Source organism: Mytilus californianus, unplaced genomic scaffold (genome assembly GCF_021869535.1).
Source record: "Mytilus californianus isolate M0D057914Y unplaced genomic scaffold, xbMytCali1.0.p SCAF_1, whole genome shotgun sequence".
Lineage (NCBI taxonomy): Eukaryota > Metazoa > Mollusca > Bivalvia > Mytilida > Mytilidae > Mytilus > Mytilus californianus.
Genome location: NW_026262581.1, coordinates 130343718 through 130368401, shown reverse-complemented (window position 1 = coordinate 130368401; position 24684 = coordinate 130343718). Strand labels below are relative to the sequence as shown.

Here is a 24684-nt window from a genome sequence, read left to right as displayed (position 1 = left end):
TTGGCTGATGATGATGATAGGTTTTAGGGTCCGGCTATCCTTTTGGATATTGCGGACTGATGTACTTAAGTTACAGATTTGGATCTGTCTGTCATTTTGCTTTCATCTTACTCCGACTGCGTTGTTGTGGCTGGTACGGAGTGGTAGGCCGTTCTGACAGGATGGCTAATTAGTTTTAATCGTAATAAGACAAAAGATATTCTCCTGTAATACTTCCCCAGATGATATCGAAATAGAATTTCAAAATCAAGCAGTAGAATTTGTCTCCTGTCATAAACACTTAGGAATTACTTTTGATACCAATGGTAAATTCCATACACATATAGAAACATTTTAAATTGTCCAAGCAAAGGATTAAATGTTCTCAAAAAAATGGAATATGTATTGAATAGATATTATCTTGCTCGTATATACTTAACATTTATAAGACCAATTATGGAATATACATGTGAGATATGGGATGGTTGTACTCAACAAGATTCCGATAATTTAGAACATGTTCAGTTGGAAGCAGGAAGATTAGTAACTGGGTTGCCCGTGTTTGCTAGTCGGGAAACTATATATTTCGAAACAGGCAGGCAGTAGCTAGTAGACAGAAGAAAGTCCAGAAAGCTCAATATGTTCTATTCTTTACATAATGGAACTGCCCCTGATTACCTCTAGGATTTAATGCCCCCACTTGTTGGTCAAATATATAATTATGATTTGGGAAACAGTAATAATTATGTAGTACCCAGGTAAAGACTAGATATAACCAGAAAATCTTTTTTTCCATCTACTACTATTGAATGGAATAGCCTAACCCCGACATACGTAATTCCAGAAATATAAATATATTTAAACGAAAGATGAAATCCAGATTGATACAGCCACCCACCTATTCTAGTTGTGGTGAAAGAAAACTTAATATTATTCATACACGTTTGAGAAATATGTGCAGTTCTTTAAATGCAGATCTGTACCGTGTTAATATTAAACCCAATCCCGTATGCAGCTGTGACCATCCTGTTGAGGATAGTATTTACTATTTTTTTAGTGCCCTTTTCACAACGAAGCAAGAGAAAATCTGTTTTAAAATTAGAAAGTTATGCTATATCTATTGAGCTTCTATTGGCTGGTGACGGTGACCTTTCATTTCAGCAAAACAAAGAAATGTTTGAGTCTGTACAATCATAAATCAGAATTACAAAGATTTAGAACATTCAATTAAAATTCTGAATTCCTACTTCCAACTCTTTACTCCAGTCCAGTCCTCTACAATATTCCATATTATTTTGTATTTTTTTGTTTTTTTTTTGTTTTTGTTTTTGTTTTTAGTTTTTGTTTTTGTTTTTGTTTTTGGTTTTGTTTTTGTTTTTAGTTTGTATACATGCATTCCTACTATGTTTTTCGTCATTATCTAATTTATTTTGTGTTTATATTTTTATAGGGAGAGGACGTCACTAATGTTGTTATAGCTTGTGTCCAATCCCTTTTGCTACTTTTTCAAATAAAATATGTTTAAACTAAACATTAGAATCTTTGTATAAAACAAAAGTATTCATCATATTTCTATTTATTTCGACATTAATTAACCCCAAAATTTGACTGAGATGTAACAATATTTGTCATCCATTAGACTTCTCCCGTTCCGTCAGTAAAAACCTTGCAAAAGTGGGGGCCCCTTTGCAGTGCGGGTTGTATAAATACACAGCTACGTCTGGTCGGAATGGGGACGTTTAATCCGATGTCTCGTGTAGAAAGAGAGCCACGCCCATTGCACGTTTAAGATCCCTTGCAATAATTCTCTTAGGGGTCCTTACGTGGCCTACTGGAAGACAAAATTTCTGTTCCTGTCCAACATTCCCTCATTTTCCAGTGGTAGTCCAAATTTCCCACACTTCATCCCGGTTGACCCAAACGTTGCTAGACCTTCCTGTAGTATTTATTATCAATTCGTTCTCGTCCTCAATATCGATGAAATATTTGCCACTGGAAGCTAAGCACATACTAATAAATCAATCAGTCGACATTAGTTATATGAAGTGAATATTCCAAGTTGAACATAACTCGATTTCAGCATGCTAAATCGTGAACATATTTCAGTAACATTGTGTTTCTCTGACTGTTAATGTCGTCTTTACATTAAATCCATTGGATGTTGGATGTGTGCTGATTGATACTTTAGTCTTAGATACACGATTTTTTTTTATCAGTTGTTATTGAGTTGGAACTAGCTGTCAGTAATTGAGAGTATCTCAGATCTGTACTTAGTATATATAAAAAAGAAGATGTGGTATGATTGCCAATGAGACAACTCTCCACAAGAGACCAAATGACACAGAAACTAACAACTATAGGTCACCATACGGTCTTCAACAACGAGCAAAGCCCATACCGCACAATCAGCTATAAAAGGCCCCGAAATGACAATGTAAAACAATTCAAACGAGAAAACTAACTACCTAATATATGTACAAAAAATGAACGAAAAACAAGTATGTAACACATAAACAAACGACAACCACTGAATTACAGGCTCCTGACTTGGGACAGGCACATACATACAGAATGTGGCGGGGTTAAACATGTTAGCGGGATCCCAACCCTCCCCCTAACCTGGGACAGTGGTGTAACAGTACAACATAAGAACGAACTATAAAAATCAGTTGAAAGAGGCTTAACTCATCAGATGGATAAAAATACAAATACTACAAATACAAGTGGACGTGGCCGGGTTAGTGTCTTTTTTGTTGTAGGGATGTATAAATACCCTGCCACGTCTGGTCTGTGTTTTTGTTACTTGTTTTTCTGCTTTGTATCGACCTGATGAGTTAAGCCCTTTTCTACTGATTTTTATGGTTTGTTCATATGTTATACTATTACACCACTTCCAAGGTTAGGGGGAGGGTTTGGTGCACGTTAACATGTTTAACCCCGCCAAATTCTGTATATGCCTGTCCGAAGCCAGGAGCCTGTAATTCAGTGGTTGTCGTTTGTTGCTGTATATCATATTTGTATTTCGTTCATTGTTTTTACATAAATCAGGCCGTTAGTTTTCTCGTTTGAATTGTTTTACATTTGTAATTTCGGGGCCTTTTATAGCTGACTATACGGTATGGGTTTTGCTCACTTGTTGAAGGCTGTACGGTGACCTATATATAGTTGTAACTTTTATGTCATTTGGTCTCTGGTGGAGAGTTGTCTCACTGGCAATTAAACCATACCTTCTTATTTTTATATTATACATATATTTTGTAGGGAGTTAGATCAGTTAAACCTGTGTAAGTTTGTAGCAGGCTGTATAGATGTACCAAACGTATGTATACTAACAGAGTATTGTCCTAAAGGAAGTATCAGTGATGTTCTGATGAATGATGAAGTGCCACTGAACTGGGCATTCAGGTTGGTTATGTACAATAGCAGCGCTGTTAAATAAATCGTTAAATTTTATACTTATAGGTTGTCATTTATAGATATGTATATTATTTATTGGTCTTTTAACAAAACATCATATTATTACAGTGGTTTTTTTTATTATTTCAATGGAATTAGATTGAAAAGCAGACAGTTGTCTTTCTAATTGAGTACCAGGGTTTATATTTAACTGACCTTGCTCCTCATTTCATTCATAGGGTTACAAATCAAGCTTTGCTTTGTGATTTTTTATCTTGATGGATATTCTCCATCATTCAGTTTTTTTTATGAAGTATACGTTTTGTTAGAATGGACAATGTAAAAATTATTTGTTACACAATGAAATCGTTTTCTCTTTTCACATGCTATTATTCAATAGTTTATCATAGTTATAAATACTTATTTTCATATTTAAGATTTTCATTTGCAAGCGACATTGCAAGAGGCATGAATCATTTACATGATCACAAAATAATCCATGGAAGACTAAAGAGTAATAACTGTGTAGTGGACGATAGGTGGACAGTGAAAGTCACAGACTACGGACTTACAGAATACAGGATAAAGGACAAAATGATGGTAGACCTTGATGACGACGATGATAATGATGATGATTATTACAAGGAAATGAGAACACATGTTTATCGTGCACCTGAGTTCACCGGACAATCTTCATACATCCCCACTCAAGCCGGAGATGTTTATGCCTTTGCTATTATATTGGTTGAAATAGCGACACGCAACGATCCATATGGTGTAATAGTTTTATTTAATTTTGATATATGATCATAATAATGATGTAAAATACTGGTTTTACAAAGGTTAATAAATCAATACTATATAAAAATCAGAACAGAAAAAATAAAATCAATTCATTCAACAATAACGGTATAATTGACAACAAAAATACAAGTACAATCACAACTATAATAACAATGAAAAATATGCTCGCATTTACTGAAACGTATTTAACCTGCGTGAAAAGTACCGAAAAACGTGACTGTGTGCAACCCCAGTTTTGTGTACCAAATTTCAACGAAAAGTAATAAAAGACACAATTAGTCTTTAAATCAATAAGTGAATAAAAAGCCCAGATTCAAGGACTAAGCAACATCAGTATAATTCCAAAATTTATCATTAGTCTTTTAAGCCAAAAAGATTAAATTAAAGAAAAAAGATTTTTAATTTTGCTTGTTTTATTAATCCTATTACCGCGAAAAGTTGGGTATGTGTGAACAATCTCTTTTTGTAGACCTTCACTATAATATTCAGAAATATATTTGAAAAATCTAAAGTTATATGTTCTTTGAAGCCCTTTTACATTCAGAAATAAAATATCAAAATTAATTTCATCTTTTTGTAGTAAAAATTGTTTCATCTTTTTTATGCACCCGATTCATGCTTAATCTTGGAAGAGTCCGTTCAGTATATGTTGTCTAAACACTGTGTTTAATTATAAATAGCGTAAATAGGGTACGCAAAAAGTAATGTAGTATATAAAGTAGTATTACTGTTTCAGGTTTTACGAGATGTCTTGTTTCAGTGTCAGTATTTTTTAAATCAAGACACGTATTTAGCCGTCTTGCTTTTGGGCCCGAAAACATAGTATGTTACCCTTCAGTTAATTCACTCATTTTATTCGATCGATAACCATAGTGCAAATGGCCAAAACAATAAAACTATTTATATAAGAATTATATTTCTACATGAAGATCATATAAATGTTTACAGGACGAAGATGTAAATGACCTTCCCGAATCTTGGAAACCTCCTGTACCAGACCTGAACCCAGAATATGGAGATAAAGATAATACATGTCCTTGTCCATCTGATTATATCAATGTAAGTGGCGATATCAACTTCTTTTAATAATCATACAAACACTAAAAAGTAAAACTCCAAGGAAAATTTAAAACGGAAAGTCCATTATCAAATGGCAAAATCAAAAGCTAAAACACATCAAACGAATGGAAAACATCTGTCATATTCCTGACTTGGTACAGGCATTGCCTTATGTAGAAAATAGTTGATTAAACCTGGTTTTATAGCTAGCTAAACCTCTCACTTGTATGACAGTCGCATAGAATTCCATTATATTGACAACAATGTGGGAATAAAACAAACAGACATAATAGGTAAAAATGTCAAAAATTGGGGTACAGCAGTCAACATTGTGTTATAGTCTTAATCACTATAAAACAAACAAATATGTCAACAAAGAAAAACAAAATGGCATATAGACAAAGCACATAAGCAAAAATGAAAGACAAGAATACCAAAAATGACCATAGCACAATAACACAATGACGGGATATATAAGTACCGAGCCACGCCAATAGAATATTACCAAAATGGACTAAACAGTAAAGGTTAATAATTTACAAAGACAAATAAAAGAACACTATAACACGTAATTAAGACGATAAACAACGTCAGTACGTAGAATCTATACTTCAAGACCAAGGATGGACTACATGCATTTATTTCCCCAATAGTTTGAACTCTATTGTTATATTGTGTCTCAAACTAAAACGAAACTACTACGATATATAGGGGAAACATCCTTTCAGGAATACCATATTTGGAAGAAAGCTGAAATATTTAACACGTCTCTTTTCACAATAAACCGGCTTCAGATTAAAGGCAATGAACTGATACTTATATGAAAAACATAAACTTAAATATTATACACTGCCCATCAGATTTATGATTTAAGGTTTAGTTTAAAAACGAATTAATTTTGTATTTTGAAATATGAAAGGCTATTTGTCCGAAATTTTTTTTTTAATCTGTAATAGAACATCATTTAAAGTTTTGTCTTAGGTATTTATTTTTGAATAGGAAAATATTTATCAGGTTCAGCTGTGCTCATTGCTGGATATATATTTTCTATACCAATTTCATTTAAGAAAATACAACAAAAATGTACTCCCCAGTAAAATTCTAGTTATATCTATGATCCTTTGATAGTTTCTTTTTTGGGGAGAATTTTTCTGCGATTGGTCAGTAAAATTTTAATACATTAGGTCAGTAGAATACGACAGAAAATGTACGGAAAATCATTTAAACTAGAATTCCCTTCGAGATGAGTGATTTTCATCGAATTCAAACATTGTTTCACTCAAAAAGGCTTCAATGTACAAAGTTAAATTCTTTTTAAATGAAAGATAAATATGCTAAAAAACATTAGAAAAGATATTTATGACAGAGAAATGCGGCGGAGTTCACATGGAGGAGGTGTCCGAATGTTAGCAACAATGGGCACTTGAAACTTGATTTACTATTCACAATTTCCAAGGTTCCGCAGTAAGGTGTGTAGAGAAGGAGGTCATATAGTTAGCAGTAAAACAACCATTCAGTTATAATTATTTATTTATGACTGTACTAGAAATTAACCCACTCAAGCTCGAGTCTAAAGGATACGTTAAATATCAATGAATAAAGCAGTTATTTTGATTGTGGGGTGGATGGTTGTTATAAAAAAACATGGTTGTCTTGCTTATTTTTTCCTTGAATTTCAGTTAGAAGGATTTTACATTAATGACTTAAACGACCATCGTTTGTGTTTGTTAAAGACCTTCCATAGGTTATACCATAGATGTATATACATCTATGGTTATATACATCTATGGTTATACTATGAAGATTTCGATATTCTATACATTTAAATACAGTGGAGATCACTTCTAACCTCTCATCAAATCTGTCAGAATCTGTCAGGAGAACTGTTCTAGGACAGTATGTAGAACTGTCATTCTGACACCTTTTAGACAGTTCTAGCTAGAACAGTTCTAACCTAGAACTGATTTGGTCAGTTCTACCTCGAACTGATTTAGACAGTTCTACCTAGAACTGATCCTGACAGTTTTACCCTAGAACAGTTTTAGACAGTTTTACCTAGAACTGACCAAATCTTTGGTCAGTTCTACGACTAAAACAGTTCTACGGCTAGAACAGTTCTACGACTAGAACAGTTCTACGGCTAGAATTAATTTAGTCAGTTCTATCCATAGAACAGTTTTAAGAACTCTTTGTCTTAAATATAAATAAGTCAAAAGAATATAATATATATTAAAAAATTCTCATCACAGCACTGTTTTAACATTTCTCGTTACGGAAAATGTCCATAACCGTTTCCTCGGTCGCTTTTATAGCGGAAATTTTGTTACGATGGATGTCGATGGAGGAGAGTGGCAAAAAAAATAATTTTATGAAATATTTGTACTTACAGGTAAAAAAAATACCAAATTTCATTATTTAGAGTTTATAATGAACGACTGGTGAAATTCTGACGGGAAAGGGGTGACACGTTTTTTTGTGGATGGAACATGCTTTTTGACAATAAGCTTGTTATCGTTTTGATCGAGGTCACAGTTTGTTTACATTCTTCATAATAATTATATTTTTTAACCCTTTCTTGTGTAGAGTTAGTTATTTTATCAGGTCTGAGATTACTATAACAATAATATACTATGTGTTATAGTAATCTCAGCCCCATCCCACCCAAACTATCTGTGAGGGGGGTAATGTAGGGAAGAGGGATTTTTCATCAGAGTTAACGAAATGTTAAGTTAGCTGATCACAGTTCACAGGAAATGCAACAAAACTGTTCACGAAAAACAATAGTTTAACACCACCTTCATCACTGTTTACGAAAAACGACGATTTAAAAACTTCACTCACGGAAAACGTTGATAAAATTTAAAGACTTATATCACAACTCCCTCTGTGTCGGATAAAATACTGGAAATCTTCACATACGATTTTCCACTTTGGCGAAGATTAACTATTCGCTGTCTCAAATACATTGAAATTCTGTTAACTTTGACAGGAGGCATTTTGCGTGTGGCTTTATCAACGATAATAATAACACTGAATGGTGACAAGTGAGATGCCCTAACTGCAGTGACGTCATTTAAAACTGTTCTACAATCCTGACAGGTTTGGTCAGTTCTACGGCTAGAACAGTTTTAGACAGTTCTGCTGACAGTTCTACGGTTAGAACTGATTTAGTCAGTTCTGCTGACAGTTCTACGGTTAGAACTGATTTGGACAGTTCTACCTAGAACAGTTTAAGACAGTTCTACCCTAGAACTGATCCTGACAGTTAGAAGTGATCTCCACTGTAGATGTTGGGTTATGTCAAGGAGACAACAACCTAATCATAATAAGTTTTAGTATCTTCTTTTTCGGTAAAATAGTCTGATACATTAATGGTACCAATTTTATTGCACAAGATGTACAGACCAACTGTACAGTGACGATGCAGTCACAGATACCTTTGTAAAAATAAGGCAAAATCAAAGTTCTTAGTGCAATATGGACTCCTTTTCAAAAATATATTGAATAATACAAAACTAAAACCCAGTAAAAAAAACATTCTGACAATTAAAACGCTGATTTTTGTATTGTTTTCGGTTACAAAATCATATCCATATCGGATTTCGTAGTAGCCCAGTAGAAATTTAACCCAATATATCGTAAAAAATCTTGCTAACTATTTCGACTCCCACATTGAACCCATATTTTTGCATCTGGAAACCCTAAGACATAAGTAGAAGAGGTATATACGATAGAGAGAACTATATATGTATACAAAAATAAATTAAAAACAACCCTATATTTGTGATAAAAATAAAATGTAGTATTACAAAAAAAAAAAAACAATAACACCCAGTCTTTATTTGTACTTACAAAAAAAATCAAGTAGATAGTTATAAAACAGAGGCGGAAGATACCAAAGGGTTATCAAACTCATTTGTAAAAGACAAACTGACTGTTTTGTAGTAATATCAATTAATTTATCTATATGTAAAGCATGAGGCAACTGAACTCTACAAAACCAATATGTAGGTGTAAAGAAGTACCGTGTAGGACATTATCATTATATTACTTATTTACAAGTCGTTCGATAGTTTTCACGTTAAACTTGGCAAAAGGGGGACAATTCTAATCACATAAGATAAGTACTTATATGAATATGTGACGTCAAGCATTCTAGAAATTTCATTACTGTAAACAAAATACATTTACAAATTAAACAGAGGGACGTTTTTGTCTTTAAGAGCTGATATGCTAATGCAAGAATAACCGACACAATCTATATCTCTTTCATTTTAAGCCAAGGGTTTTCCTGAAACCCGACAAATTATAGATTAGATTTAGTATTATAGATATAAACATACGGTTTTCAAAAACAGTGAGTGGAGGAAAACGTGAAATTTCTGTAAAAATGGAGAGACTGCAAACATATAATAAATATACTGCAACAACAACACAACTTTGGTTTAGCAAAGTAGATACATCGGGTATATCCAAATATAATGTCTACGTCAGATATACCTGAAAAATCTCACTCCAATGAAGTTTCTACCATTTTCTTCATACTTTAATACTTTTAAGTAAACATATGTTGGTTTTTATTTTTTTTTCGGCACGACACGGCACGGCACGGCAACTATTGGATTAAAAATGTGAATTAATATATGTGACCTTCACACCATTGTCTCTTCAATCCGTTGACTGATTTTCAAAATTAGCATCATCTTAACTTTTAACAAATTCTTTCCTAAAAGTCACTTTATGATCTCATTGTTCTGTTAAAAACATTTTTGAAAACCCAAGAAAAAAATCAAGTTCGTCTTTTTAGTTCACCTGGCCTATGTGAGCTATTGTCATCACTTGGTGTCTATCGTCTTCCGTTGCACGACGCCCGTAAACTTTTCACAAATGCATTTTTTTTTCTGAAACTAATATAAAAGCCATTACAAACCAAACTTGGCAGGAATGGTGTACATATGGCAGATCCTTTACAAGAAATTCCTCATTATAGTTTTTATCAAATGAAAAACAAGATCTCAAAAAGTAATGATAAATCTTTCATTTTGAGTGACGCATTTTCAAATTTCTTCTCTGAAGATGTGTCAAAACGTTTAAAATTTTTATAGGATTGACGATTTGAAGACTCTACAATTGATTCTCTTAGTTTGATCAAGTTGCGAACACAGTGTCAATGGGGGCACATAGTTCCCATAGAAACACAGGAAATGTCTTTTTCGACGCATTATAGATAAATATTTAAACCGTAATTTAGGGATGGTCGTCTACAAATAGTCCTCATTTGGTTCCAATTGTATGACAAATTGGTACCAAAGGCGTTCTTAAATAGTTTAACAGGTTTTATTAGTTAAATACCGTCTACAAATGATTCCCATTTAGTACTATGTTGGCCACATCGAGGTAACTGGCACATAATTACCACTGAAATATGGTGGTAAATTACATTGTCATCCTTTACCCTAAAACTACTTAACCGGTGTGAACCAAAATTTTATGGAATAGTATACGGCTGTCCATGTTTGACTAAGGATCTAACGTTAAACTTCTGCCATCACGTAGCTTCCAATGTCTACAAACAATTTTGCTGTAAAGAATGAGAAAGAAGCGGAAACAAAACCTGCAGATTTTTCTGTTTATTATAATTAGAATGTTTTTTTCTCTGAAACTGCTAGGCTAATATCCGTCAAACTCTGAAGAATATAATATAACGAAGAAAAACAATTTTTACACTCTTTTGTTTCTTATGTTTTTTTTTCTTCATTTGAATAATTCACAGGTCTCTTCTTAGCATTGTACAAGATCATGGTTCCTATGTTATTTATAACGTTGATTTTTTAAATATACTCTGACGTACATACACCGATGATCATGTTATTGTTAAGCGTGTAGAATGACATGATTTCTAAACAGCAGTATGAATATTTTATTTATAGCTTGCTTAGATTAACCTTACATACTTCAATTGTTGTTCTATATGTACTTGTTACCTTAGATTTAAGTTATTTCCCCTTTTTTCTGACCCCAACACATATTCATGTGCATGTTATTTTGAACTTGTTTAGCCCCACCACATATTCATGTGCATTCTGTGTTGACCTATAGATGTTTCTTTGCTTCGTTTGGATGTCTGTTCAAAAACCCAAACCTCGTCAGTGGTGGTAATTGGTCATATTTCAAAATTTGTTGTTTTGTTATTTAGAGAACTTTGTGCTGGTGACGGATTTTCTCTGTGAATTTTAACCTAGGGACGATTTAAAGTTTGTCATATTTTATAAAAATCGTTCTATTTTATGTTGACATATATTTGCTCTTTTGTTTTTCAATGCTCTCATTTGAATACCAAATTTCCAATACATACACATAATGATATAGCAATGTATAATATAAATCATTTACGATTAAAAACCTTAATTGATCAGCGTTGTACAGAATTCTTCTATGCAAATATACATAGAATACATATGACTGAATTGATCATTTGCCGTATAATGTGTATGTGGTATGAACGCAATGTCCAAAATACAAAAAAAAAGTTATATAAAATGGAATACAAATTTTGTAGTTACTGAATGACTGTTGGGATACTGTAACAGTAAACAGACCAGACTTTGATACTATAAAGAAAACTATCCATAAAATCAATCCCCACAAGATGAGTCCAGTAGACCTAATGATGGCAATGGTAAGATAATCGGTTGTTTCTTACAAGTAATACCAGAATGACAGCGTGGATAAATTATTTTACATATAGTGGAATAGATACCTTGTACTTTTATTCCAGATTAAAACAATTGATCGTTTTATCTCAAAACTATAAAACAAATTAATTATAGTAACACGTAACAAAACAATGGTCATCCATATAATTCTCCACAAACTGAAATATTGATAAAGGACTTGATGGGATATTTTTTGCTTTATCTTTCAAAATCTTATTTATGTTTATTCAACTTTCTATATCAAATTCAGCTGACTTCTTTTAATCATGTAATCAATTGCTCCATCGTAGATCAAAACATATTTTTGTAAGGGATCCATGCTTATTATTCTAAGTTTATTAAAAGAAAGGGCAACTAAAAAATAATGTAATTAATTTATTCCAGATGGAGAAGTATTCCAAACATTTAGAATCTATAGTAGCGGAGAGAACCCAGGACTTGGTACACGAGAAGCAGAAAACCGACCGATTGCTTTACAGTAGGTTAAATCTAACGTAAACATTGTGCTTTACTTTCCTCTAAGCTACCTTAAAGTATAATTAGTTTATAATTAGATAGCACGATAGGATAATTGGCTTCATTAATGATTTATCTGCTCCAGACAACCTCTATTCGAGTTTACTTCAATTGAAATCTTGAAAGAAATGATGGTATTGTGGGAAAAATCCTGTAGTATGACCGTTTTTATTTGTTCATACTGAAACAATAAAAAAGACGAATAGGAAAATTGAACATAGTCGTGTCTATGAAAAGAATACGTCTGCAATTTGTTAAAAGATAGATTGATGAGAAGTATACGTAATTGAACGGTATTTCGATTTTCACGATTTTTTTTAGGCATTTATAAAACTCCTTGAACTGCATCTTAATATCGACACATTGTTATATTTAGCATTTATACTTTCAATGATCCAATCAATTACAAACTTGCTACTTGTTACAAGCTAAATCTACCATCTATACACAATTTATATAAATCTGAAAGACCGCCCAATTACTTTTGTAATTTATAAAAATAGTAATGTGCGATTTGAACTGGTACATTTCTAAAATGTCAAAGGTGACGACAGTTAAGATATTACAACAAAGACTGCGTACAAATACATTCCCAATGAACAGCACCGTCGTCAAATTTGAAATATCATACCAGCTCAAATCGTCAGTGCTGTTCATTTGGGAATGTATTTGTACGTAGTCTTTGTTGTAATATCTTAACTGTCGTCACCTTTGAAATTTTAGAAATTTTCCACTTCTCATCGCACATTACTATTTTTATTAGAAGCATATCTATGTAGTCTCTGTTGTAAATACCTATATAACCTACGTCATTTTTGAAATTTTAGAATTGTACAAGCGTTGTTGTGTTCGGTTTTAATTGTATCAATTTCAAGATTGTTATAGTAAAATCAGAATAAATTGACATGATTCATTTTACATCATAATCATACTGATGAAGGATATCTGTTATCCGAAATATTTATAGATACTTACATTTATTGTTTCCTTTTTTTAATATTGGTGTTGTTTTGTACACTTTTTAGGCGTTTATATAATTTATTTATTGTGTACATGTATCGTTACTCGTATCGACCCAGCGCCCTCGTAAGAAATATCGTTGACTATAACATCTTGACGTTTTTTATGATATATAAGTACGTATAAACAAGTAACAACTCTACGATATATCCATCCATTGGATCACCAGTGAAGGTGATACACGGCTGAAAACACATATTATATTCATAACTACTCTAAATATCAGCACAGCAATGTTAAATATATATATATATATATATATATATATATATATATAAACACTTGGAGTGGAATTCATGTCCGTTTTATTTATTGGTCAACTTCTGTTTTACAGGCATGTTGCCAAGGTCCATTGCTGATGACTTAAAAATTGGCAAATCTATTGAAGCAGAATGGTTTGACAGCTGTACCATTTACTTTAGTGACATTGTTGGATTTACAACCATTTCCGGTGGGAGCACACCGATACAGGTGGTACAGTTACTCAACCAATTATATATTACCTTTGATGATATTATCGACAAATATGACGTATATAAAGTAGAAACTATCGGCGATGCATGTATGTAAACTTATATTGTTTTCAATAAATCAGTACCCGTTTAATAAAAATCACTCACAAAAATAGATAGTCAACTCCTTCACTGTAATTTGAAACTTCTTACTTTTCTGCTAATTTCTAGAAAAAAGCATAGGATATTAAAATGGATATGTCAAAATAAAGACAAATAAAAAAATTGTATACAAATCGATATCTGTATGTTTGTTTTTAATCGCAACACATGTGCATTCAATAATCGGTTTATGTGCTTTTATTTGAAAACTGTCACTCTAAAAGCAACACAATCTACTCAAGTAAACTCATCATAGATACCAGGAAAGTGTGTACACCATACGCGCGTTTCCTCTACAAAAGAATCTTTATCAATATCAAATAATAGGAAATTTGAGCAAGACAATAAACCTTCAAACAGTATGAAGCACAAGACATAATGTTGTGTCAAATCATAAAAATATGTTCAAGTGTCAATTGATGGTCGACATATTACATGATGCATGCTAACATTGACCAATCCCACAATGTAATAGTCAAAGATAAGCAGCACAATTATTTACTTATATGGGTCTATTTATTGTAATTTCCTTTAAAAGTGTTCTTTCTTTACCGGTTTGAATCTTCATACGAAAATTGATCGAGACAAAACAATTTTACCGGGGTAGTTTAGACACAGTGGTAATGGTGACGTTTCATTTCTTATGTGCATGATATGTGCGTGTTTGTTTTAAAGTCTCTGTTTACATTCAGAGCAATATAAAAGTATTAAAATATCATGAAATGATAAAAACTAAATGTTTTCATAGATAAAAAATACTGTAGAAGAATGTAATTTTTTTTATGTAAATCAATTTAAGAATTGTCCTTCAAAGCTTTCTTTTAGAACTTATAGATATAAACGGGTATGTTAACACTATAGTTGTCAAATCTTTAAGTTTTGTGCATCAATCACATACACAACTAAAAGGTTCTATCAGAAATGTATTGTGTACTTTCCCAGACCGAATTTTATTTGAATTTTTTTTACTTTCACTTGTTTACAACGTTAGAATTAAAATATCTTAGATATGATCAGATGTATAAAACAGTATTTTACCGATGTTCAAGATGGTTCACATCTCATAAGTTCATTTTAATTACAAAAACAAAGACAAAACAGTTGAGGAACTGTCATGAACTCCAAATGGAGGATGATGCGACATGTAAGCATCTCCTGCGATTCATGCAGCACCCACCATGTGAATCAAGACTCGGTGAAAATGTCACGAAAAGGAATTCGACACAATCAATAATTCACATTCTGACGAATATCTAAAATCTTTAAAAAAAGATTTTTAAACATCACCCAACGTCAATCTTAAATAAGCATGAACCCAGCATCGATAACTAATTCTAGAAGTATGATTAATATTCTATCTCTATTAGATTTATGAAAAACATTCAGACTTAATAATTTTCAAAGGCAAGCCTTAAAATACACATTAACATAAAGGAAATTATATCTTTCAGATATGGTTGTTTCCGGAATACCTACACGGACATGTGTGCATGCCCGAGAAGTTGCTAATATGTCGTTAGAAATAGTAGCCGCATGTAAAGTGTTTGTCATACCACATCGACCATCAGAACCACTGAAGATAAGAGTAGGACTTCATTCAGGTTAGTACTCATCTTAATGGTTTCGGGAAGACAATGTAAAAATGTATAATAAAGTTTTAGAATCAGAAAATGGTTTTAGTGTTGTCGCTGTTTTCTGATAATTTCTTTTGATAGAATATGTCATTTTCTGTTTTCATTCTTTCGATATATTCAATTTTGAGGTTTTAATTCATCAGTGAATTAAATATTTGCCCTTTTCGTAAATTTAGCTATATTTATCACATACAATCATTTTATGATTTCTTAGTTTACTTTTTTTTCTAAATTTTACTTAACACTAAGGTTTTATCTTAGTCTCCCAACAGTGTTTATTCGTTATAACTTTTTTAGCTTTATAAACTTATTCCTTATATTTCTACATGACCAGGTTTCCTAACGTTTAGATCTGAAGGCTTTTGAAAGCCAAAACAGTTACAAGAAAATCTACGCAGTTTCAGAATGTTTGACTTTGTGTTTAAATGTTTATTTAAAGGTCCTGCTTGTGCTGGAGTTGTTGGTTTGAAAATGCCGCGATATTGTTTATTTGGAGATACTGTAAATACAGCATCCAGAATGGAGTCAAACGGAGAAGGTAGGCTCAAAAACTAGGTTGTTTCCACTTTATAATTATTCAGCCTAAATTTTCTAAACGTTCTGTCTGCAACTGTAGTTTGATTAAGTAAATATAATAAAGAGTTTTAAAAAATCAAAAGATTCCTAACAGTGGAGATAATAGAGTATCATGGAGGTGCAGAATATTTTGCCATTTAATTTTTAAAATAAGTTCGATTTGACTTTCAATTGTTTTCGTTTATTCAGAAATATGTAAAGGATGTAAATCATTTTAAGTAACGATTCTAAATATCCCGAGTGTAGTTAACTTTTTTTATTTTTTAAACATGATTTTATCAACAATATTTAGTTATTTCTCCAAAGGCATGGCAAATGTATATTGTTATTTGACATATTAAGTTATATTAATGAGTATTTAACCAAGGAGGCTGTTATTGAGAGTGTATGCACAAGAGAACAATTACAAAAACTTTTAAAAACTTATGCAGAAACTTTATCATGGTGTTGTTAGGGGAAATCAGATTCTCTTGCTCATTTTCATATTTTCAATGATGTTTATTTTCCGTTTTAGCTTATCGAATTCATATGAGTAATTTTACATATGAAGAACTGAAACAAATGGGTGGATTTGACTGTGAATCAAGAGGAACAATTCCAGTTAAGGTACTATAGAAACGAATAATATTTTGGGTATTGTCATATGATGCAGCATACCAACCAAGCAATATCCGGTATATTTTTATTTTGAAATGTTTAGACTTTCCAAAGCGACTATGCATAAAATTAAGACAAGTAATTCTTTGATTTGAATGATAAATGAACAAATCTTCAAATTAAAAGCGAAACTTTGCATATGATGGAACATAAAATTGAGAATGGAAATGGGGAATTTGTCAAAGAGACAACAACCCGATCAAAGAGCAGAAAACAGCCCAAGGCCACCAATGGGTCTTCAACACAGCGAGAAAATCCCGCACCCGGAGGCGGGCTTCAGCGGGCCCCTAAACAAAAAATGTGTACTAGTTCAGTGAAAATGGACGTCACACTTAACTCCGAAACAAATAAATGAACTAAAAATTAAAAAACATTCAAGACTTACAAGACTTACAATGGCCAGAGGCTCCCTACTTTGGACAGGCGCAAAAATGCGGCGGGGTTAAACATGTTTTGTGAGATTAACACATATTTGTGTATTATTACATTTTTTCCACTCGGTTGTTATAACTTCTGCCTATGTCTTGAATAAAATATAAGTTAATTGTTCTTGTTGTCAATGTCACATACTGTATTGTAGGGTAAAGGAGACATGAAGACATGGTGGTTGGTTGGACATACCAAAGATTACAACAAAATTCATGAATCATTTGTCAACCCAGTAATTCCACAAGGTAGATTGACACCTATCGACAGTTCAAGGCCAGATGTGTCAGATGCTGACATTCCAGGTATTCATAAATTTCACACAATGTTACATGGTAAACGGACAAAGAATTCATATACAAATTATACATTATTGTGAAGCAACAACAAATTCAGAAAAGAAAAGATATAAATTAGAGCATGACCAGTTCATGCTACATAGTTACAGTAAATGACTGAACAATTGGATGGAAAATCAAGCTTTATATTCGTTAAATCTTTTTTTACAACAATAAAAGCAATTAATCTAACAATTAGCGCTTGTTTTTTCAACACAACATATTATGTATGTTTTTGCAGCTGGATGACTCGAAGGTACCTTTGCTGTTGTCTCGTTATCTCTTTTTCTAAGACAACATTGTGTGCCATCTCTCAATTTTAAGTGTTGTTTGTTATCTTTCGGTTCATAAGTCTTTTCATATTTTGATCTTACAGTATGTGTACTTAATTTACATGCATGGTTATGTATTTACTACATAATATATCTGATTAGGATAAAACAAAATATTTGTATCAAAGTTGTGTGACATTGGGATGTAAAGAGGGCATAACATATTTTGTAATCTGGAATAATATATAATAAGGATCGTACGTACTGTTGACTGAAAAATCTTCCAATATGTGTATATGCTAGACATTTTAAAGCAGGATTATTCCTAAATCAGAAACAGATGAAATATAGCTTAAATACTTTACGAGTAAAGAATTATCTCAGATAAAACTTTTGTTGAAAAGATATGATATAATTCATAGGAAATATGTAAGGAAAAATGAGAGTCAGTGCATTTTGAGATCATCCATATTTAATGTACAATTTCAATTTGAATCAAGGTATATCTGTTCTACAACTTATCAGGCGAAGGATAAGAATTATATGTCAAATATTTAGATGAAGAAGAAAAAACGATTAGATTAAGCATAATAAATATGAATTTTAACATACCAAAGAAGAATGAGCAATTTGTCTATCATATTTACATACCAAACAATCATTTCTTTTCCTGTTCCTTACAAAAAGACAGATTAAACCCACAACATTAAACAGGACAATACAAATTCAAACGCTGAAAAAAACCGACAACACCATGCAAAAGACGAAATTAACGAAACGACTAACAACAGACTACAATACACTGCATTGAATACTAAAGACTGAACAACACAAATCGATATCATGTGCTCCGGAAGGGTGAACGGGACAAACATCTTCTTCATCATAATGAAGTTGCGTCGAGGAAAAAAATCTCAAATATTCATCATTTCAGCTTTACTACTTGTTCCAGGAGCAAAACGGAAACTTCTGCTTTAAAGATAGCATGATTTTTTTATTCTAAGGTTGATATTAAAAATAATGTCTCTTTGTCCCAATGAATAAATATGAATTCTAGTTAATTGATTGCTTTATTTTTCAGATTTAGACAAGTCAAGGAAGATTAGTAACATCAGTACTTCAAACGATTCAGGCTACAATGACAAAGCTGATGACATTCTACCTGGAATAGACATGTAACACGTGATTTAGTAGACAGAAATAGACAGCATGTGTGCAATACCTTGACTTTGGTGCTTAGCTGTCTGAAAAGTAGTGAATGTAGCATTGATAAAAGTTTGAATATTCATTCCTATGATGACGATGTCTATATTTTTCTGGACAGTACTTATGATATTTATACCCTTTTTAGAGAAAACTATATAACAAATAAATACCACAGTCCAAGAAAACAAAGAAGATTATAAATCTGAAAATTCATACATTGTCGTAGTGACGCTCCAAACAACTATGACTTTACTGACATCGTACATGTTTAAAGAAATAAAAAGCGATTATAGTATTATATATTGCATCATGCAATTACAGTCGCAAACGGCTTTAAAGCTCTAGACCAAATGTCTTTTAGTCTATTTATGAAGAGAATGCAAGATCTAAGACAAGATTCCCTCTTCTCGTAGATAATCTGCAACAAATTGTATAAATATTAATGTACAAAAGGTGATATAAAGGATACGTTGCCAATCGTTTTGATTGAAAATCAGAAACATGGTTACTGAAAGATCAATTTTAAAGTCTAACATATACACCTTTTACTGAAAGGATTACTAGTATTTAACGAATCTTCCATTTCTACTGATTTTAAAGTGCTCACAACTCCTTGTCAAAGACTTTAACATTTTGAATAGACAAGCAAACAAGAATCAATCAAAACTAATTTCATGCAGAGTCAGTTTACTCCAAAGGTGCATGATAAGCTAATTTAGGAGTTTAAATATACGTCTTTATCATTTAAGGTGAACAAACCTTGTTAGCTGTTATAACAGATTAAGTGATAATACTGAATGATATGTCTCACTTATTTTAATAAACTACAACACATTTGTATGTCAGTTAAAATTTATGACATCCGAGTTATCTGCCCATCATTGCATATCCGGTATCTCCATGTCATGGACACAACCGAGTTAATGATGGAAGACGGATCAGATTAAAATCAGTCTGCTGTCTGATCATATATCCTGTTTCAGTCGTTACGACATCTCAACTCGCTTCATTGACCCACAAACAATAACTTAAAGAATTACAAAAGTTTTATTTCAAACGAAGATTAAAAACAAAATTAGATATATTTGTCATATTAATAGCAGTTGTAACCGAGAATACTTAATATGAAGATTTTAAAGTCTCTTGAATGATTTATGAATGGTTTGGTATAGTAAGTACAGTAATTAGTTGATACTATTTGTCAAAGAATTCAAAATTTCATTCCACTAAATTTCATAAACATAACTAATGCTTTGAAGTGTTAAACATAATTAAAGATGCTGACACTCGTCATAGAATTCGTTGTGAGTATAAACATTTATAATACTCTTGAGAACAGGTAACGTTGTACGTGAATAGTAAATATAAGCCATAAAAGTCATCTCTATTTGATCTTTGAATTTTGAACCTTGCAAAATGTGACAATTTTGCTTATGTACCTTTCCAGAAATCTTTACATATCCTTTTTTTCAAGACGAAACTGCGAGACGAGGATGACAATTGAATATGAAAAAAAGTTTGAAATAATTTTGGAGAAGTTACAGAACTGTTCAATCTTTATTTAACAAAGATAAATGGCATGAATACTGGTGTCCGAACAAAATTCCAGCTTTTCTTTGTGAAAAAAGTAAATTGTTTTCGAGGAAATTATACGTCAAATTAAACCAAAGCACAAACAAATTTTCTACATTCACTTTTTCTTGAAAAAAAGGGGGAAAAAAACGTATGGTAGACAATCTTTAAGCAGATTTTCACACTTTTTGAATAGTAAATTTAGGAATTAACGGTTTCTGTAAATGTGAGATATGATTAGTGTTTAAGCCATTTTTTAAATCTTGATTAGTTTAAATATATTTTATTTGCAAAAAACTTATCAAAAACGGCAAGTGGCATCTTCTAATATGCAATATATATTACAATATGTTCAATTGCAGGCAAATTATATCCCACGAGCTAAACCAGAGTAAAACAACATAATTTGAGAAAAGGAAAAAACAATGAGACAATATATACGTAGCGATAGTTGTGTGCCAAATTTCTGTTTTACTTATTTGTCAATCAATCAAACTAAACCAAAGACGTCTTTGTTTCTTATTTGGTGTATCAATTCACATTTCTAAACATTGTTTCTGTTTTTATCAATGTTTGCATTGTTTAATCAAAATGCAGATCTTTTTTTCGCTTACTCGTTAATATTTGGTCTCAAACTTACCTGATGAAGATTAGTCCAAGAATACATGTTGTGCGCAAGGAAAATATATGTTTTTACTATACCTTGGTGGGAAATGCTGCTGCTGGACTATTGGTCTCTAAGGATATCGTCCGTCCAGTATTCAAATCGTCGGTATTAACTTGATTTAAACAAGCATTTCATACAGTTGTAAATCAAAATATAATCCAGGACAGAACAACTCAGGGAATCGAATGTACTCCAAACGGAGTCGAATCGTGTGTATCGACAGGGCAATCATCTAAAGGTATGTTTGTATCATCCGTTATGCGAATCCAGACTCAAAATATGGGCTCTTGATCGAAGACAGTCTGCAAAAGGATATTCTACAAGCATAACTATTTCAAGGGGAATAAACAGTAGTTGCTTGTATTTATGGTGGTATTAAATTTTTATTCTTAGTTTAAATGGTAGACCTTTGGTATGTATCTGTGATGAGTTTATTATACAACTGATATTTTCGTCTTCCACTGTGTTCTTGTAGAGTTTCCGTGATTTTTATACCCCCAAAAAAAGTGGGGGTATACTGTTTTACCTCTGTCTGTCCGTCCGTCCATCCGTCCATCCGTTTCATGAATATTTTTCGTCGCATCTTTCTCAGGAACTACATTATAAGTTTTTCTGAAATTTGGTTTCAGGGTTGATATAAGTCAGCTATATCGTGTGATGCGTTTTTTCAGATTCATCACTCAACTTCCTGTTTACCGAACACTTACATATGTTTACACTATTAAAATTATCCAGTTGCGGCGGGGGGTAGCATCAGTGAGCAGTAGCTCGCAGTTTCACTTATTTTCATTGTAGTTGACATTGATATTAATGAAAACAATCGGACCAGATACAAACCTAAAAGGTTCTAGTTGCAATTCTAGTTTCTTCTCATTAACTACACAGTTACTCCAGATATCGCCGTCATATTCGAATATTTATCTGTTGTAAACTAAAAAAAACAGTCTTCAAATTTGAACTTGAATAATATTTTTTTTAAATTTATTTAGAATATTAAAATGTCTAAATACACTTTTTATGATATTTTCTCTCTATATATTCCATATGGCATCATTTTAAACGTTACACCTCAACGTTTCAGAAACTAGTATATCGTTTCCATTGAATGTAAAAACTCATCAAAGATACCAGGCTTATAATTTAGCACGGCAGAAGCGCGTTTCATCTATGTAAGACTTATCAGTGGCGTTAAAGTCTAAATAAGTCTTAATCTAATACGAAGTTGAAGAGCATTTATATCCAAATGTTCTGAAAAGTTGTGCCAAATACGACTTAAGCTATCTCTACCTGGTAGTACAAACACTCACTTTTTCGAATAATTCGACATTTTTATTTTATTACTAAACTAATAACCTGTTGCACAGACTTTAGGTTACTATGTTGTGTTTTTAGACTTTTGTATTTTTGGTCGTTTTTCGTTTTTTTTCCATGGCTTTTTCAGTTTGTTTTCGACTTATGAGCTTGAATATCCCTTTGGTATCCTATGCCGCTCTTTTACAGAAAACTAAAGCATCTCTTCAATTCAACGCAAACCTCATCAAAGATACCAGGCTTATACTTTTGTGAGCCAGACACACGTTTCGCCTACAAAAGACTTATTAGTGGCACACAATTGGTTAGTAAGCCAAATCTAAAACAACGCTTTAGCGCTTTAAATACCGTAAAGTTGTACCAAATACGACTAAGGCAATACATACCTAGGAGTAGAAAATTTTTAGTGTTTCGAATAATTCAACAAAACTGCAGACGATTGGGCTATTGATACCCTCGAAGACGTCCACTGGTAGCGGTATTGACTGAATTGTGATTGAATGTCATTAACCATTGATTTTGGCCATTCAGCCAATGCATTTAAATCGAGATCTGCCACAGTTAATAAGCACTTAAACAGCTCAAGGAAAGTCACCTACAAACAGTCTTGTCATCAATATTTTTATTGCACTGGTTTTATACATGCCTATAAAAATATTGTTCCATAACATGCCCGTACAATTACATTTTTGAAATTAAGAATTGATCGATTAGTTAAACGGCAATAATATTTCCATCTTTGAACATTGATCCTTCTTTGCTTAGAGTCAAGAGGGAAATAGTTCGTCCATAGTAGGGATAGGCTCTGCAAATAGTACGAGCATGGTAGGGTAACAATTTCTGACTATCACTTGAAACTCATGGTATGTTGGGTAGGGGCAGACATTAAACTTTGAAACAGATCACCAATGGATTATTAAAGGAGTTGGTGCAATGGTTATTTATAGTGCAAAATGATTTGAATCTTCCCTACTGGAGGAATCGGATTTAATGTTCCCATATTCGAAGGACATGACTTAGTATTTATACATCCCGAACAGCATAGCGGTCGGCATTTTTCGCGTAGGTTTTATTGACGGATGAGAGAAGTATATTGATATCCATGTTTTAATACCCAAGTTAACTGTTTAGGTCTGTACTAAATTAAAGGCTCAACGAAAAACCATTGATAACTTCAAAGTAATATATGATATAAATATATGCAGGCTAAGATAGAAACTTACCTTTGCAAAAGGTATGGTGAATGAATTTGACATAATCACGGTTGTTGAAATTTTGTTTAATTCATATTTTCGAACTTGAATGTTTATATTATACTGAAATAATAGAAAGACAAGACAACCAATTTCATTACAACTTAGACAAACTGATTTACTACAAAAGGTTCACAATTATATAGAAAATATATCTGCAGACAGACAAAAATTAAATACTCACGAAATGGGTAACTGGGGTATACAAATGTGAAATAAGGGCTAGGGCTATATATATGGTTATATAAACAAGTCTAAATTGAAAATATATATAAAACGTCTAGATGTTAATCAACGAATTTCATACGAGGGCGATTGATCGTTATAAAAAAAGAAAAAAACGAAACGGATAACAGATATCCTTCATCACTATGATGCAAAATGAATCTTACTAATCAATTCTGATATTACTAAAATCAATCTTGAACGTTATATAAATTTAAAACAGATTCATAATAAAATTGAGAATGGAAATGGAGAATGTGTCAAAGAGACAACAATCCGACCAAAGAGCAAAAAACAGCCGAAGGCCACCAATGGGTCTTCAACACAGCGAGAAAATCCCGCACCCGGAGGCGGGCTTCAGCTGGCCACTAAATAAAAATGTGTACTAGTTAAGTGAAAATGGACGTCATACTAAAATCCAAAACATATAAATGAATTAAAAA

The 24684-nt window shown here is 32.3% G+C and overlaps 1 protein-coding gene across 1 annotated transcript in view; it reads left to right on the top strand.

The window, feature by feature from the left end:
- LOC127739018 (atrial natriuretic peptide receptor 2-like) overlaps positions 1 to 20051 on the top strand; it is a 39559-nt gene extending 19508 nt beyond the window's left edge. Inside the window, exons 9-19 of the mRNA XM_052250583.1 lie at positions 3241 to 3384; positions 3813 to 4152; positions 5128 to 5238; positions 11798 to 11917; positions 12339 to 12432; positions 13825 to 14052; positions 15556 to 15705; positions 16178 to 16276; positions 16829 to 16920; positions 17552 to 17702; positions 19089 to 20051. Of these exons, the coding sequence (XP_052106543.1) occupies positions 3241 to 3384; positions 3813 to 4152; positions 5128 to 5238; positions 11798 to 11917; positions 12339 to 12432; positions 13825 to 14052; positions 15556 to 15705; positions 16178 to 16276; positions 16829 to 16920; positions 17552 to 17702; positions 19089 to 19186 (1627 nt within the window). The 3' untranslated portion in view covers positions 19187 to 20051. The remainder of the gene's footprint in view (positions 1 to 3240; positions 3385 to 3812; positions 4153 to 5127; positions 5239 to 11797; positions 11918 to 12338; positions 12433 to 13824; positions 14053 to 15555; positions 15706 to 16177; positions 16277 to 16828; positions 16921 to 17551; positions 17703 to 19088) is intronic.
- The last annotated feature ends 4633 nt before the right edge of the window (positions 20052 to 24684 follow it).